Source organism: Rattus norvegicus, chromosome 3, assembly GCF_021556685.1.
Source record: "Rattus norvegicus strain SHRSP/BbbUtx chromosome 3, alternate assembly SHRSP_T2T, whole genome shotgun sequence".
Lineage (NCBI taxonomy): Eukaryota > Metazoa > Chordata > Mammalia > Rodentia > Muridae > Rattus > Rattus norvegicus.
Window position 1 is genome coordinate 61,303,794 of NC_141536.1, and position 17,270 is coordinate 61,321,063.

General features: G+C 42.1%; 1 protein-coding gene across 5 annotated transcripts in view; it reads right to left on the bottom strand.

Annotated features, from left to right (window-relative positions):
• Window positions 1-1,499: 1,499 nt before the first annotated feature.
• The window catches only part of Sestd1 (SEC14 and spectrin domain containing 1), a 96,590-nt gene continuing 80,819 nt past the window's right edge, over window positions 1,500-17,270 (bottom strand). For 4 of the 5 annotated variants that reach the window (XM_087650823.1, XM_087650822.1, XM_087650825.1 and 1 more), the window contains 5 exons: window positions 13,781-13,862; window positions 12,951-13,073; window positions 12,206-12,397; window positions 9,743-9,864; window positions 1,500-8,514 (listed from right to left, as the gene is read on the bottom strand). In XM_087650823.1, coding sequence (XP_087506949.1) covers window positions 8,385-8,514; window positions 9,743-9,864; window positions 12,206-12,397; window positions 12,951-13,073; window positions 13,781-13,862 — 649 coding nt within the window. In that variant the 3' untranslated portion in view covers window positions 1,500-8,384. 5 annotated transcript variants of the gene reach the window in all.

Sequence of the window (17,270 nt, forward strand, 5' to 3'; positions counted from 1 at the left end):
GGGTGCTAGGAGTAAATGTGTGCCACGATGCCAGGCATACTCTGTATTTTCTTATTCAACAAAACTTAACTGATAAGACAATTAAGTTGTTGGGTGTCTCTGAGGTTGAATACTTGTCTCTTATGCAGAAAGCCCTGGGTTTGGCTATTAGTAACACATGGCAGGGATGGTATGAAAATCAACATATTTAAGTATTTATAAAGGTAGAAACACAGAACCCCAGATCTTATTCCAGAATCACTGACTCTGAATCTTCATTTTCTTAAGTTCTCCAGTTGATCTGAGGCTTGTCACTGACTTGGACTCTGGTTCTGCTTCTAACTACGTGTCTATGTTGTGACTGCGAACCTTAATGCAAATTTTATATCCTACTGTCTTAGCCATTTCAGAGGGATCTCTATGGTTTGAGCTTCATTAACTTTTTTTTAAAAAAGAACACAGCAGTGATAAATGGTGTATAATCTAAAATCTATTGCCAGACCCACTGTTCAGAACTTACCATTATTAATTGTAATGAGATTTCTAGGCCATCCTATAAAAGCTTGCATAGTCCACAGGGCAGAAGGAAAGCAACCGTATCTTGGCAACTGTTCTGGTGGTTGTTTTCAATGCTCCCCATTCCAACAGAAGAGTCTAGCCAAGCTGGCTCTGACAGCAATATAGGACCTGCCACTAGGGTAGTTTGGGTACTGGTCTGCAGGCTCATATGTGTCAAAACTTGGACCTCAGTTGGTGGAATTGTTTGGGAAGCAACAGGGGGTATGCTCTTGCAGGATACTAGGGGTGGGCTTAAAAAAACAAAACAAAACAAAACAACAACAACAACAAAAGCCTGGCACCATACCCAGGATGGTGTCTGGTATCCGCCTCTCCCACCCCCAATACCCACCTGCCCCAGTATAGTTAAAGATGTGAGCTTTGAGCTGATGCTTGGTCACCTGCCATCATGGACTCTAACCTCCTGAAACTGTAAGCCCAAAGTAGTCTTTTTTTTTTATAAGGTGATTTGGTTATGGTGTCTTACGTCAGCAATGAGAAATTAATATATTCATGGATGTAACTCTGTGTGTATGTGTGTGTGTCTCTGTGTGTGGGTAAAACTGGTAGGGTTGGTAGCGCTGAGAATACGCTAAAGATAAGGCAGACAGAAATCTAGAAGGTTGATACTGAGCTTCAGTCTCTTTTTATTGTGAACACAGACCACAGGCAAGAGCTCTTACCTTCAGGGATTTGGAACAACTTTATGGATCATCACCAAGTCTTTACTAGGAAATCTAGAGCGTTGAACCTCTATGCCACTCAGCAAAGATGGTTGGATTGTTAGAGTTGAGAGAGAAACCTCTATCTTCTAAAGAAGCTACATTTTCTGTTGTTTTAATAAAAGACTTTTAGAAAATACTGGTCAAAAATTGACTTTAAAAATAATTAAAATATGGTTAATGATGTAAAACTCATCAGATTGTGTTGTCGAGACCAGTAATGAGTGAATTCCCCCTAGATTTTTATGAACAATCTTTATTTACAGAAATCAAACTTGTCAGATAACAACATGGCCAAGAAATACATATGAAAATCTGCTGTCATTGTATTTTTATGGTTTTATTGCATATTTACAATGTGGGCACATAAGGATACACAGTAGAAGCCAAATTTCCCAGCCCTTAAAAATCCTATAGGAAAGGTTAGATAAGTCACACACGGGTATTGAACATGGGTACTGGAAACATAATATATGATCATAATTTCACAGGTGGGTATTGTTTAATAGAACAGAAGATGAGGATAACACACAGTAGAAAAAAGTCACCCAAGTACAAAACTAACAAAGTTGGGCTGAAAAGATGAAGACACTTAAAGGCTAAAATGTCTACAAAACATACCTATCAGCTATGTAAACTATGAGGTAGAGTTCTTCCCATCTGGTTGTCTGCTTTCCTGACCACCACAGGGCACTCCCCTGCACAGGTGTCTTTCTCACGCTGTAGTACCAGGAACCGACTCCTGTTCATGTTCTTGGTTTTGTTTTTGTTTTCTGCCCCCCTCCGATTCCCTCATAAAGTGTTCTTTACTACTCAGTGATGTGTCTTACTTTACTTACTGAAAGTGGGTGGTAAATGTAACATAATTGAGCTAGTGCTGTTTCTTCTAGCTAATAAATCAGCATGCTTAGAGCCCAACCTCTCACAGAGTGGAGCCTATTCTAAAATTTCACGTCTGAGGCACCGCTTTCGGGAGCTGTTCTGTGACAGACAGCATCCCTTCCCCTTGAATGCCAACTACCACATTCAAATATGAGCGATATCATTTCTAACCCCAACTTCTCTATTTCAACATGGGAATCAGAAAAAATTTTTTACAACTTTTTACATACCCAAAATATAAAAATCAGGGTACAGAACAACCACACTGGGAAAAAGAATGGTAGTTTCTTTTTAAAACCACCCTACAAGCCAGCAATCCTAAATATTTATTTACTCATGAGCAAATGGATAACTATATTGATACAGATGTTCCTAATAACGATCATTGCAGTTCTCTTCATAATTGGCAGTCCTGGAAACAGCCCAGTTAGCCAATAGGAAACTAGGAAAACAAGTGGCAATATACAATCATGAGGACATCACTTAGCAATAAAATAGGGATGAATTAATAATACGCCAAGTCCACGAATAAATCTCCCAAATATTACGGTAGTGAAGAAGACCTGATGTGTGATGTCAATTAAAATAAGTTCTAAAATGGAACAAGCCAACTTACAGTAGAGAGGAAGAACAGTGCTTGTCATCTGGGGACAGTGAGGTGTGAGAAGGAGAACTTTCCAGAGTGGTAGATGCCCCTTTCTATAGCGCGCCACGTAATTATGGAAACAGAGCATGGGAATGTTCTGTGCACATCCACGTCATGAATGCGAGCTTATGCCAAAGGCAGCAAGTGGAGACCTTGCTAGTGTGAGAAATGTGCTCAAGTATTTAGACGAGAGCATGTGGAGATCCGCAGTTTCAGACTCATCAGAAAATAGTCTGGATGGATAGACATACGGCCGCGCATGTGACTGCGCAAGCATAACTAATGCTGAGGGTGTGAGGATGCGGCGCAATTTTAAATTTTATAGACTTAAAATTTTTATAATAAAACTGAGAAACAAAAGTTTTGACATGTACTTCCCCCAAATGCTCTTACAACATTATAATGACCAAATACTATGTGCCAATTTAGAAAATTAAGTTTCTCTTCAGAGTGTGAGGTGAGCAACGCGGGTCCTAAAGCTACTCAAAACCACGCGAGTGACACTTTGATCCTCTCACAACCCTGAAGAATGACGTCCACCCTGATGTTGTTCTCCGAGCGACTTCACTGGCTGAGAAGACTAACACCGGAGCGAAGGTGCAGACACACTTTTCAGAGACAAAACGATCGTAAGAATGGCTGTGCTCTCGGTCCCCAGCTCCGAAAAAAAGAACCAAAAAAAAAAAAAAAAAAAAAAAAAAAAAAGAATGGCTGTGCTCTGTCTTATAAACTGAAACGGTCAGGAAAATAAGATGTGAAAGACGTGATGCTTGTAGGCTCAGTGGGCAGGCATCGTCCCCAACCTCCAGAGGGAGGCCTCTGCAGTCACCCTGAGGACTCTGCACTGGACTTGCGAACACTCGTCAAGATGCCCCGTCAAGATGCAGCAGGAACCAGCCTCAAGAGTGAACGCCCTCCACACACTGTTCACATGTCTCTCCGCAAACCCTCACAGCTCCGCTTTAACACGTGACAGTAACTATGTTTAGCCATGTTTGGAATTCCTGTATCATGACATAGAAGAATTATGTACTGCATCTTGTCTCATTAAGACTTCTTACAAAAATAATCTTGAATCTATGAGACATTTATTCACCAGCAATCAAAATATTTAGTTTCAGTGCTGGCTGTCTTGTTCTCTTGAAGATCTCCATGTCCTAGCACAGGCTCTGCCTCTTCCTCGAGTGTGCAGACTGGTGTTTATTCTCAAGGTTGCTTTTAACTACCGCTGCAGCATTAAGTTACACTGGGCATCAACAGCACAGACCGGGGCTGTCATGGCACACCGTCACGCCTAAGCGCATTACAGGACCAGTTGCACCCATTACCTTCACTGCCTGAGTTTGCCAACTGCCTCTTCTCCAACCAAAGCCAGCACTAATGGTTGTCTCAGATCATGTCTACCTCAGTATTGGGAGATCCTACAAATTTCCTCAGATGGATGCTCTTATTTTTATAGCTTGTTCCTTTCTTAATACACTCCAGCCATGCCTTACTTGGCTTGTTAACTAATGGAGTAAACGGAGTTGTCTCATGCCCTGTCAAACACAACATAGATGGCATTTGTGTCTTGTCTTCTATCTTCCTGTTCTATCATCTTCCCACAGCAGGGGACTGGTCAGCTTTAACAGCTCTACCCTCAGGACGTAATCTGCATGTACATTTCCTTATCCACTGGGGAGATGGGGACCGAGGTGAAGAACATTGGGACGAAGGAGCTAGTGCTGTGGGAGCTGGGGTAGGGGTGAGGAGTGAGGGTGAAGACAGGGGTACGGAGCAGAGGGGATAAACAGTGTGTCTGTCCTCTGTACTACTCCATGAATGTCACTTGAGACAGAGCAAGATTAAACACTATTTTCTACTCTGAAAAAGATTATAGCAATGATACCGTCCACTGTATATGTCCCTTCAGTTTTCAATACTTCTGTAAATTATTACATTTTGTCATTGAAATTGGTGACTTGTGCATTTTATATTTTAGAGTCTCAGGGCTATTCACTGACATATAGTGATTCTGAGAAATCAAGGAGTACCAGATGGTATTCACTTTGTTTCTCCAAGATATTTATCAGCTACATTTAAGAAGATACTTTCTGCTCTCAGTTTGTCCAGAATTGAAAGTTAACACTGGTGCTGTCTGGCTTTCTTCAGGCCATCTTTTTACATCCTAAGAGCTTTTCCTTTGGGTGCTTAATCAGAGAGAGCACCCTTGCGCAAGTCTTGGTGTGGATAATACCCTGTGTATGGACGCTTACATCAGCCTATACCTTCTCTACAACTCAAGATCTACAGCACTGCGTCAGCTACGGCATCGTCACGTTTTAGCAGTCATCATGTTTTTATTATGACTCAGTGTGCTTTGGGTACAGGGTGTAAGAACACACACTCTCTTCTGACAAGAACTTCTAGCATATGAAAGAAATCTGATGGTCTCTACCAAAGTACAGTGTGCAGCGGGATACATTCACCCAACCTAGCGACCATACCACAGCATGCAAAGGGGTTTGGATGAGAAAATAGATTTGCTTGTCCTGTTCTCACTGAGAATGAGTCACAACACTAACAGCATAACACACATCAACTGAGAGTAAGGCTGCGGCAGACACATCGAGAGTAGGTAACATTCACGAGCCACTTTAAACCCCAGAGAGGACGAGATCCAGCTCACTCTGCTATACTGAATGGCAGCTAACAGGCTGAGCTCTCACCAGTACCACTAACATGTAACATAAGGTCGAAACGATGAGACCTGGGAATACAGCCAAACTGGTCTCAGAGGAAGTTATCATCCTTGCATCACGGCTCTGCCGAGTCAGATATGTACTAAGAGAAGACATCGGATTGCCTTTGTCTGCTGAGTTTACACAGGAACAAAGAGAGGCATGGGCCAAAAAAAAAAAAAAAAAAAAAAGGCCAGGCACAGAAGTTACCCAGCTAACATGTCAGTTATGGCTAACATGTCAGGAAGGGCTAAAATCTAAAATTATGCAGGGGCTGTGGCACTGAACCAGTAAAAAGGAAGTGTTTCTTTTTAATGACATTTGTAGGTCAATGTCAGCATTAATATAACAAAGCCTGGGATTTTAAACAAACTGAAGTCACATCCTTCATGTGTCCTCTGAGTGAACTGTGACCACATGAGGAAGGTCAGTTTGGGGCATTGCTGGGTTATTCATAACGCTTGTGTATCTATAAAGACACACACAGAGAAAAGGCGTCTACACATGCAAAAGAAGAGTACCTATGTTCATTCCGTGTATCTAGTTTCATTTAACTCTTTGAATCATACATGGCATTTCCATATTTTGTCTTACTTTAAATTTGCTGGAAAGAGAGCTTAAGGTATATGAAAACTAACTCCTTTGAAATTATGCATCTATGAGCTGATGGAAGAATTACTAACTCCAATAAAAATGCTGACGACGCTGAAACCCGTCAAGAAGAAATCAATACTGACTCTAAAGAAGCAAACATCTAAAAGTTACATGTCTCAGGGTCTAAAACCTCAGACACACTCCATGGAAGCAGATTACAAGCCAGTACCAACTCTAGGGAAAAGCACTGTTTAAACACCTCAGACTATACTAGTGGGAGATTATTACTAATGCTTACAAAGGAACGAGGGTGTAGGACCCAGCATGTTACACACGAGCAAAGGTCTAGGCATAAAACATGTGGGACAAGAGTCAGCCCCCTTGAGGACCTTATGATGTAACAGGAAAGAGGTAGCACCATCATGAAGACTAACGGAGGAATCAGAGGAGCTCCTACGCACAGGAGGAAAGCCCTGAAGGAGGGTTATCAAGTATAGAAAGAACTTCTGGACGGTCTCAGAGGCAGTGTAAGACATGGGGAGCAGTTGGATTTTTACCCTGGACATCATGGCACCATTAGTCAAAACTACTCCAGGAAGAAAAGGCAAGTATGATGTATCTTTCATTTGGGTAGAAATGACAGGGAGTCAGCTGAAGCCATGCATTTCAGATCGGATCAGACGTGAAATGCAGGGCACGAGGGATGGGATGCCTAATGAGAGAGAGCTGAGGACAGCAGCACAGTACACATGTGCAACAAACCTAGTTAAACGAATCCCAGACTACGCCCTCACGTGGCAGGAGAGAGCATCGTCTAGGGATGGAACACTGTTGGGGAGAAGCTAGAAACAGGGGAAGGGAGGTGATGTGTCAGAGAGCAAAAGCATTCGATTTGGGAGTCGGCAGACTATGGCTGATTTTCAAAAGGACAGTTTCCTATAAGGTGAGGTGTAAAGTTGACTGAAAGGTGTCACAGAGTGAGGGATGAAGGACGGATGGAATTCATCAAGGCTGGCACAGGAGAAGGCTGGAGAAACTGGCTTTAGCATAGGAGGGTACATGAGCATCTCTACAGACCGGAAAAATAAATCTGCATACAATCCTTGCATAATTTTGTACTGATAAGCCCAGTTATTTTTCACCTTAAATATTTTCTAAAATTATAATTGACATAATATTAAAGTATATACATTTTATAACTTAATAACTTTTATAAACATAAAAGCATTACCATTTTATGACAAATTTTATTTCTAAAGGTCTGTACAGTTTTTGTGACTATACTTCTTCAGGATGGTTCTTGCCTCTTACTATCATGAGATATTCAATATTATTAACAATTTCTGCTTTAGTTCCAGGCTGATTACTGTGATATAAAAGATTACAATGAATTAAGTATGCATACCTTCATCTTTAGCCCTCCTTCCCCACAGACAAAGTGTCTTCAGGGTAGTTAATATTTTGGACACCATTTTTCAAGAGAAAAATTAAAATGGTATTCTGTTATTATGTTTTTAAAGGTCTAAACTGTTCTTCACAATAAACATGCTGTTTATTATATACACATGCATACATATGAAACTCTTGCCTAAAATACATGCAGCCACGATCAAAAACAATGATTAACCCGTCCTTACAATCCTAAGAATGCCCCTCTAATAAGGCACTCGTGTTTAGAATCAGGATGTAACTACCAAATTAAATAAGATGTTTAAAGAAGATTTTTATTAAGCACAAACAACTTTTAATACATTATGAATACAACAGGAAAATGTCTTTCAATGAATATGATATATCAAAGATCTGAAGGGTTTTCTTCATATAGACAATAAAAATAATCAATTTTGAAGAATTACAAAGTAAAGTTTTGAGGATACCACTATTCACTAACAGTCTAACTATAGTCTAAATATCTACATCACCTGGGGAGGAAGGGCAGCCATGGTTTGTAGCGAATTCCTAAACTCTGATTAGCACCATTCAAAGCTTAGTATGGGCTGTCGTCTACAAACTGACAGATCAGGAACAGCGTGAAAACAAAGACTCAGTGCGTGGTTACAGCTCCTTCTTTTACGATACCAGGAGTCTACAGTCTCAAAGCATGTTATGTGATTATGCCTTGGTAGTCGAGAAATGTTAGCATTTAGAGAGAGACGTGTTGTGGGAAGAAAGGAGGCTTATCCTGCTGTGAAATGCATCTTAATGAGCTGTGGCTAACTCCGTAGTATACCAACAGCAAAGATGTGTGGGCACATGACCTGCAGATCTGTGGGAGCTGGGGCATTAGCTCTCCGTGGTCACCATTTCAGGATGTCTCAGCTGCTGCCTTTTGAGACTGACCAGTTTCATTCTGTCTCTGATGTGCTCTGCAGTAGAAGCCATGTCACTTGGACTTCCAAAATATTGTTCAGTTCTAAAATTAGAACACATAGAAACCACACAGGTTAGTACAAATTCATTTAACTGTAACAGGTGCAGAAAAGCAGGTGTTATCATAAAATATGACATAACCTCTGGTGCAAACGAGTTCATCTGGGGCACAGTAACTTACCTATAAACCAGGTCTACTGCAGGTAAATCCTATGGCACTAAGCTACTCTCACAGTTCAAATCCAGGTATCCCTAGAGATTTTCTCAGTGTAGACTATGAATGCTGTTCTTCCAAGGGAATAAAATGGTAATTTTTCAATATAAATTCTAAATACTCACTGGAAGTTCGTGACATAGCAATATGTCCTTTGTGTCTAATTTAAGTTCTGTTTGGTTCCAAGAAGTGCCCCACTGCTGTGACCAGAAAAAACACAATTATCCCACCCTGTTATCAGGCATGGGAATCAAGACACAGAGAGCTTCAGTCACTGCTGGGAAGTAAGAAAAGAAGCCCAGAGCTTGGGCTCTAGCGTCTGTCCTCTGCCCCATCACACTTCTGCAAAGCAAGGGCACCTTACTTCCATGTGATGTCTTGGCTTCTCTATTGTTTGAACTACATTTCCTTTGCCTTACCTCTCAGTGACTCACTAACAAGGTCTAGATCTCTGGGCATGAACGATTGATTCTTTTCCTGCTTATTTCACATTTGAAAACAAAAGGCAGGGTGCAGACCGGGGCCTGGTAACTCTCCATATGAAAAGCCCAGGATGCCTTAGAGCCCAGCAGTAAGATGACAGGTTTGGGGATGGACAGACCTGAGACTATCCTGAGTCCAATGCCTAGAAACTGGCATGCCCTGCTCTCTGACTTAATCTGAACCTCGGGTCCTTCAGTTCCAAATCCCAAGCATTCTGGCTCCATCTGGATTAGCAACAAAGACGAAGAGTTAAAACTGCCTGACTGGTGCACCTCACTAGGTCCCAGCCCCTTTCCTGACCCTCCGCTCTGAATGAGGCCCACCATCTCAGAACTCCCTGCGATCATCACAGCTCAGGCTGGAAGCCCACGCCTCAAACTAACCTGTGATCACCCATCTACAAGTTGTTAAGATGCAAATCTAACGTCAGCAACCCCAACTGTCACGGTTGCCAACAGTGATTTGGACGTCTTTTCAGTTTGAGTTGATTTACTGTAGGAGTTGAAAATGTGGACCACAATGAAGATACTCAGGAATCTTTCTAAAGAATAGATTGATAAGAACATGCACATACCCATCCGGGTAAACGACGGGGATAGTGAGTCTATCCAGAAGTGATTTTCCAATTGCTTCAATTTCCTCAAACTGCTCCTCATCGTTCATTGCTTCAGGCTCTTCTGGGCAATCTTGCAAAATCTGTAGCAAACACAGGGCAGCACCAACCAAGAAACGTAAAGGGGAATTAGTCCTGTGAGAACTCTGTATGCTGAAGAAGGAGTTCGGCTTAGTGTCTTTATAAGCATCACTGTACAAGACTGGTAAAGAAATTATAATCACGAATGAAGCATCTCTCTAGTAAAAATATATAATCAAAAGTACAAAGACATCTACATTGATTTCTAGGAAAAAAGAAAGCAGTACTATTTGGCAAGTGAATGGAATCTGTGCTTAAGAAAGAGACAATTTATCTCTAGCTTATTAGGCAAATGTTTACTCAACAATGAATGGGATGCTTATTTAGCAAAGCCAAGAGTGAATGTCAGACTGACTCTCTTCTGAAGGAGCTTACATACTGCAAAACTCAAAGACCCTGATGCTGAACCAATACAGAGCATGCAGCCACACCTCTGTGCAGACCAGACCAGCATCCTTCACCTGCTGTTCTCACTGTTACCATTCAGATACGGGAAACTGTCTGTCCCATCTTTAACCACCTTTTATTCTTTTGTTTTTTATTTAAAAATTCAAACTTTGATCCATCAGAGGACCCTGGTTTGATTCTCAGCACCCACGTGCAGTTCTGTACCTCCAGATCCAGAGGATCTAGCACACCAGGCATGTATACGGAGCACGTATTTGTGCATGCAGACAAAATAACCATAAAAATAACATAAATAAATCCTTAAAAGAAACACCAACATTTTATTTAAAATCTACTTATTTTTATAGACCATCTATAGAGTTCTTGATTTAAAAATATCCTCACACTTAAAAATAGTCTCCTATGATGATAGTGGCGTTAGAAACTGGAATGCTTCTCCTTCTGATGCAGGTGACTCAGGCCCTGCTCTGGCTGCACAGGCACAGACACCCTGTTCAAGCCCATGAAGCACAACATTTGAAGTCCACGCCTTTTTGTCACTGAGCCACACACTGTGTAATAAGACGAACGTGCACTGGATAACGGGCCGAAAAACAAGTCAAGCCACCTTCTAGCTTTCTTTCATCCTCATTAGGCCCTTGTTCGTCTATTGTTCCAAGCTGGGTCTCTCTCTGTGGTCAGCCTGCCCTTGAACTTCTGATCTTCCTACTTCATTTTCCAAGGGACTGAGACTACAGGTATGAACCAATAGACCCCATGTCTCAGTGAGCAGGTGAGAGAATCAGCCATGGCCACTTCTAACAGTGTGCTTCAACATGAACTGCCTCAGTCCCTGAGGTCCTGCTCACCTGCTCTGTCCAGTGATGAGACTGCGGCCTAGGCTTTCCATGTTACTGTGGATTTAAAATCCCTACATACACATTCTCACCATAAGATCAACACAAAAAGAACTACCCAATTAAGCTTCTTCTTGAACAGGATGTTCTCAGCATCGATACTGTGAGGAAAAATGGGCTCTATCAGAAACTTGCCCAACTAACACTACTTAATTTTATTGTCAGCTTTTTTTTTTTTTTTTGGTTCTTTTTTTTTTTTTTTTCGGAGCTGGGGACCGAACCCAGGGCCTTGCGCTTCCTAGGTAAGCGCTCTACCACTGAGCTAAATCCCCAGCCTATTGTCAGCTTTTGTAACTAATGACATAAAGCTATAAAAAAAGAGAGAGAGAGAGAAATTCCTGAATCATGGAACAAAGGCTTTTCTGTTTGTTTTTTAGTTTCATTAGATGACTTGGCTAGCCTTTATCCTAAATTGTGCAATCACAAGGTAACTTTTCAAAACTTTCTGACAATTATTAAAAATGTAGTTGCCAAAACAGTTTCCTTTCCCGACCCAATGACAGAGCCTGACGAGGTGACAGTAGAGCACAGGCAGAGCTTGGACCTGGACTGGCTGTGTGGGAAGGAGAGGGAGGGGAAGCCAGGTTTCTTGTAGCTCTGCAATCCTCTGGCCAAGCACCCCTGAGTGGGGCAGCTCAGGAGACTCAGTACAGACACTCTTAAGACAACACACACATCCAAATGAACCTTAACAACACACGAATATGAATAGTGATAAACACACAGAGTAATCATATAATCACATTTCTCTAGTTAACATTTTAGATACTGGCAACTTTTTGTTAAGGGAATACACTAGGGCTGGAGAGGGGTCAATGGTTAGAACACTATCTACTTTCCCAAAGGCCTTGGGCTCAATTCCGAGCATCCACATGACAGTACTGTTACTGTCTGTAACTCCAGTCCCAGAGGAATGTGACAGCCTCTTCTGGCTTTCAAAGGTACTGCATAACCTGGTACACAGCCTTAAATTCATATAAACACTTATACACATAAAATTTTTAAAAAAATCAAACAAGTTTTTAAAGATCCTGCCTACCTTTTCAGCATTCGAGTGGAAGGCAATAGCCATTTCCAACCTGTGCACTCTCTCTTCAGAGGCTACCGTGAACTGCTTCCACACTCTGTTCAGTCGAGGAAGCGTGTCCCCTGAGGATCGGGAAGTACAGCGCAGAGACTGGCACAGCACAACTGTGGCCTGCAGCAGCTGTCTGCCATAGTCGTAAGTGCTCTAGGAAGGAAAAAAACCTCGGAGATGAATACACCAATTCAGACGGAGGGGAAGAGGAGGGAGGAAGGGGAGGGGAGGGTGTAGCACCGATAGACATCAATACTACACAGTCCAGTGGCCTCAGAGATCATCTAATGATGACCAAAGGAGGAGGTGACGTTAGTTACATACTTCACATCTAGCGAAGTATAAACATGCGAACTCTGCTTTACAGAGAATACATAAACATACCCTCAATCCCAAAACAATGCTGTATTCCTATGCTAATTCTACTGAAATACTACAAGTGCTGCTTTTAATTTGCTGTTATTAACAAATATCGATCATTGATTGATTCAGTGAACTGTTAGACGGTCCACACAATAGCATAACATATAATACTAAATACTGGGCGCCCAGAGACCCTACACTTGAGTGAGTTTCTGTGCACCAGATGTGTTTTCTGAGCTGTGTAGCAGAACTGATCTCCTTAGACCTGGTAGGTAAGTCAACCATAATCCTGCAGAAAGCTAGCCACACAGTGCACTTATAAAAAAGAAGACAAGTTCTGTACCTGTGCAACATCCACAAATTTTCTGTGTTTTTCCAGTAAAACCTTTGTTTCCTGAGCATCATCACCCAATCTGATATGGGTCTTCAACAGGGCATCCAGAAGTTCACTTAGCCATTCTACTGCCTACATGAAAATACAGAATAAAACTACATTCACAATTCTCTTCTTGTATTAAAATATGATGTCTTACTTCTGTTTGATTAGTTAGTTCTTTAATTCTAACTTTGGTTTTAGCATTTATTCAATGCCATGCTCTATGAACTAATGATCTCCTTTGCTCCTCAAATTTCTGCCTCAAATGTCAAGACTGGACCTACTGAAGAAAAGTGCTCAATGTAAAACTAGCATCACGTGACCCATGGCCATGGGATCCCTGTAATACAGTTCTGCTGGGATCTCATTACAGATGCGAATTATGACTTAGAATGATAAGTTTTCTGTATACACCAAGATTAAGTACTTTTTCTGATATTAAACACAGGACTATATCAAGTTGTTTATGTAGTACTGAAAATTCTTTTATGGGGTGAAAGCAGGGTGCTTCACTAGCCTTCACTCCAGGATAGAACTAACAACTGAGCTGACAAAAAAATGTTCCCAATCTCTAAATCAACAGAGGATTTTGCTGAGGGGCTGAGTAAATGAGACCAGTAAACGACTCAACACCAAGCTTTGTTCTCTACAGGAGAAACAAGAACTGATGTAATAAAGTGACTTCCTTAGCGTCACAGGAGTCCACTTTGTTCGTACTTCCATGAACTGAACTTTCTAACTTAATTTATGATGAAGTCAGGCTAAACCAACTTCCTGTGCGGTTAAGCAGGCCTTACCTGTGAAGCATCCTCTTCGCATTTAAACAACTGCACCATCTGAAGCATCTTCAGCCTCCGCACGTCTACCATGTCCTCACATCTAATGGACCAAACGCAAACTCAGCTCACTCTGGGTTCCATGATTGTCTGACGAGAGTGTTTAACAGAACACTAAAGTACTTAGTCCTATGCTATGAACACTGCAACTATTTTGTACTGACTTGTCAGAAGTTTATGAATATCTAATCTATTGTCTATGTTACAGCAAGACCTCAAAATACCTGGAATGATACTGAATGACAAACCCTCTTGAGGATAGCATGGATTCTGCAAAATATTGAAGCAAAGCATAAATGCAGTGGTCCACCAAATCCCAAAGGAACCTTATTAACCAAGCTTCAAAGAAAGAAGTGTAAGAGTTTAGAGAATGATGTTTCTGGGAAATTTAATTAATATATTTTATCCAATTATACTAGCTGAAACAATATTAAATCTGAATTAAAAATTTATATCTAGACTCATTAAGAAAAAAATAACCCTCAGATCTTCTGAGTTAAGACAAACACGGTGCAGAGCACTGTCTGCTCCCTCTGTGGTCGGCATGGGTAACGTACAGTAAGGAAGATCTGACCCATTTCCTTCATTCCCACACAGTTCCACAGGAAAGCAGGAAGGGCACTCATGTAAAGCCCTACATATTAGAAAAAAAAATAATTCAACAGGTCCCAGGCTCTACAGTCAGTGTTCCTGAAGAAAGTCTAATGATAACCCGGAACTAGCTTGCAACAGGCTACTTTTTAGGTGAAGACTTTCTCAGTCAGCCTAATGTTACAATACAGCTTGTAAAGGAAAGTCTGTGAGTGACAGAAGGGAAATAATGATAGTTGTTTCCAAAGTATAAAACAAAATATCTAAGACATCTTCATAGTAAAGATGGTTTGCACATATAAGCGCACACATACTTTGTGTCATTAGGAAAATAAGACAGTTAGCTCACATGTAAACTGTATATCATCAAAGCACACAAAAGTCAGTTTGGAAGATGTTCCTGGCGAATGAACTTTAGACAGGTAAAAATGTTAATGATACAGATCCAGCACTTTGTGGGGTGGAGGAAACAAGTAACTCACTTGCCTAGCATAGCATCTACTGGACAAGAAACAAGAAGATAAGGAAGTCCTGGGTGCATGAAAAACAACATATTTGAGAAACAAAGCAAGTGTAATCCTGTGTAAGTTACAGATACTAAGACTGCAGAGCTGAAGGCGGCCTCCCATGTGATCCTAAGGACCCAGCTTCATCTCAGAAGACCGGCCAGAGTAATTCCATCCGGCACATATGTCTGACAAGAGTAGTACACAGTCAGCCATCACCAGCCAGCTTCCCTGTCACTGGAAGTCGTGGCTCCACCCCACGGAAGACATGACGAACACTGGCTCGAGACCCTGGAGGCCCTGCAGCTGTCCTTTGGTTGGAGCAGAAGGCTGGTAAGGAATATCACTTTAAGATGGGAATGGCGTACATGAGCACCGGCATCAAGGACAGTTTACACCATGAGGCTAGAGAAGAATCACAAAAGCTCAGGCAGGGCTGATAAAGTACAAGGCGCTCCAATTAAAGCAATGGGGGCAACTGGGAGAACATCTGTGAGTCACCAGCCTTTCAAGGACATCGCTGTGGCCTGCAGGCCGTGCACAGCTCAGGGCTCATCAGGGAAGGGATCTGCCCCTGGAAGTGTGAATGAGGCTCTACAGAAACAAGTAAAGCTCGAGGAGGAGGAGGAGGAGGACAAGGAAGAAGAGGAGGAGGAAGAAGAAGAGGAGGAAGAGGAGGAAGAAGAAGAGGAGGAAACTGAAGGAGCAGCTCCAGTACAGGAATCTAGGAATCTGTACAAGATCCTCCAGAAAACAAAATTGAAAAGACTTAAAACCATCAACACCAAGATCAAAAGGTCTGGCTGTGTTCTTATAATGCGAAGTGAGAACTTTCCTCAATGTTTGGTAAATGTTGTCCAGGCCCCACTGCCAAGAGGGTGCTGCCTAGATACCTGTTTGGTTTTCGAGGACGGAAATACACTTTCACTTGGCTTTACACACGCATGGAATGTAAGGACAGGACATAGCAGTAGTGGTGGTCAGACCTGGAAATGGTGCAGAGACAAAAATAGAGATATGAAAAAGCCTCGGTATTCTAATAACAGAAACGACGAGAGGCCAGGCTTCTGACTCTTGTCGGTGAGCAGATTACTCTCATCTGCAGCAGCCTGAAGAGCAGCAAGGCCCAAGGCAGAAAACAACGAACCTGGGGCATCTGACTGGGATTAGAGAACAGAAGATAAATTCTAAATTTGGTAGCCAACAGCAACTTGACAGGAAACTAGGAAACAGAGCAAAGTTTCAGGGTGGGGGTATTGATCTAGACAGAGTTGGTTTGAGGGGAATGTGGCACATCCAACTGGAGGTGCTCTGGTGGTATCCTGAGTCAGAGAGCCTTGGTAACTAGCAAGCCCTGAGTATGCAGGGCACAGTCAGAGACAACACCCAGAGAGGAGAGTGAGGCCCATGAGCCCTGGAAATCACAACTTTAGCAACAGAAAGAGAAAGCAAAACGGATGTAGCCAAGAGGGTGCTTTGAAATAAGACACAGATGTCACTGATTTTCAGAAAGACAGCAACAACTGTGGCCATTGCCATTTAGAATTAAGCAAGTCTATTCCCTGATTTTTCCAAGACCGAGCATTTATTAGATACAGAGACTAGAAGTTACTGACACTAGAACAAGAAACAGACAGAAACCGTGAGGGCAGAAAGGAAAATAAAGAGGACAGAAAATAATGCAGAGAAGTAAAGCACAGGTTAGGCCTGCACATGACTGAGCTGTGAGGACGAGCAGTGCCATCGGAAGGCAGTGGGCCGAGAGCAAGCCACCCTCCCACGCCAGTTCTGTGTACACACTTATTATACTCTCTATTGGAGACCTAAGCACTCACAGGAGGAGCCAGAACCAGGGTGGAGGAGAAACAAGGCTGGAGTGAAAAGGCAGGATGGTGTCAGAGAAGCTGGAGCACAAACACAGACTCACATTAGAAGCTGATGGGAGGGACGCTGCAGGAGGGCAGGGTGCAAAGGGATCCCCTGCCCTGTGACTCTGTAAAATTTCCCGTGACTTAAGTAGGCAGGTGTGCAATATTCCATAAACCATGCCAGATCAGCTACCTGTGCCTATTCCTCCCTCTGTGATTTTAATCTTTACTTTCGAACACTTCTAGGCCACTGTTATAGACTGAGTCTCTAGGGCAGTGGTTCTCATCATCTTCATGCTGCGACCCTGTAATACAGTTCCTCATGTTGTCGAGACCCCTAACCTTAAATTACTTAGTTGTTACTTCCTAAGTATAATTTTGCTACTGCTATGTATCTGATATGTGACCCCCAAAGGGGTGCTGACCCACAGGATGGGAACAGCTACTCTAAAGCCTTAAATTCCTGTTAGTCCATCAAGGGAAACA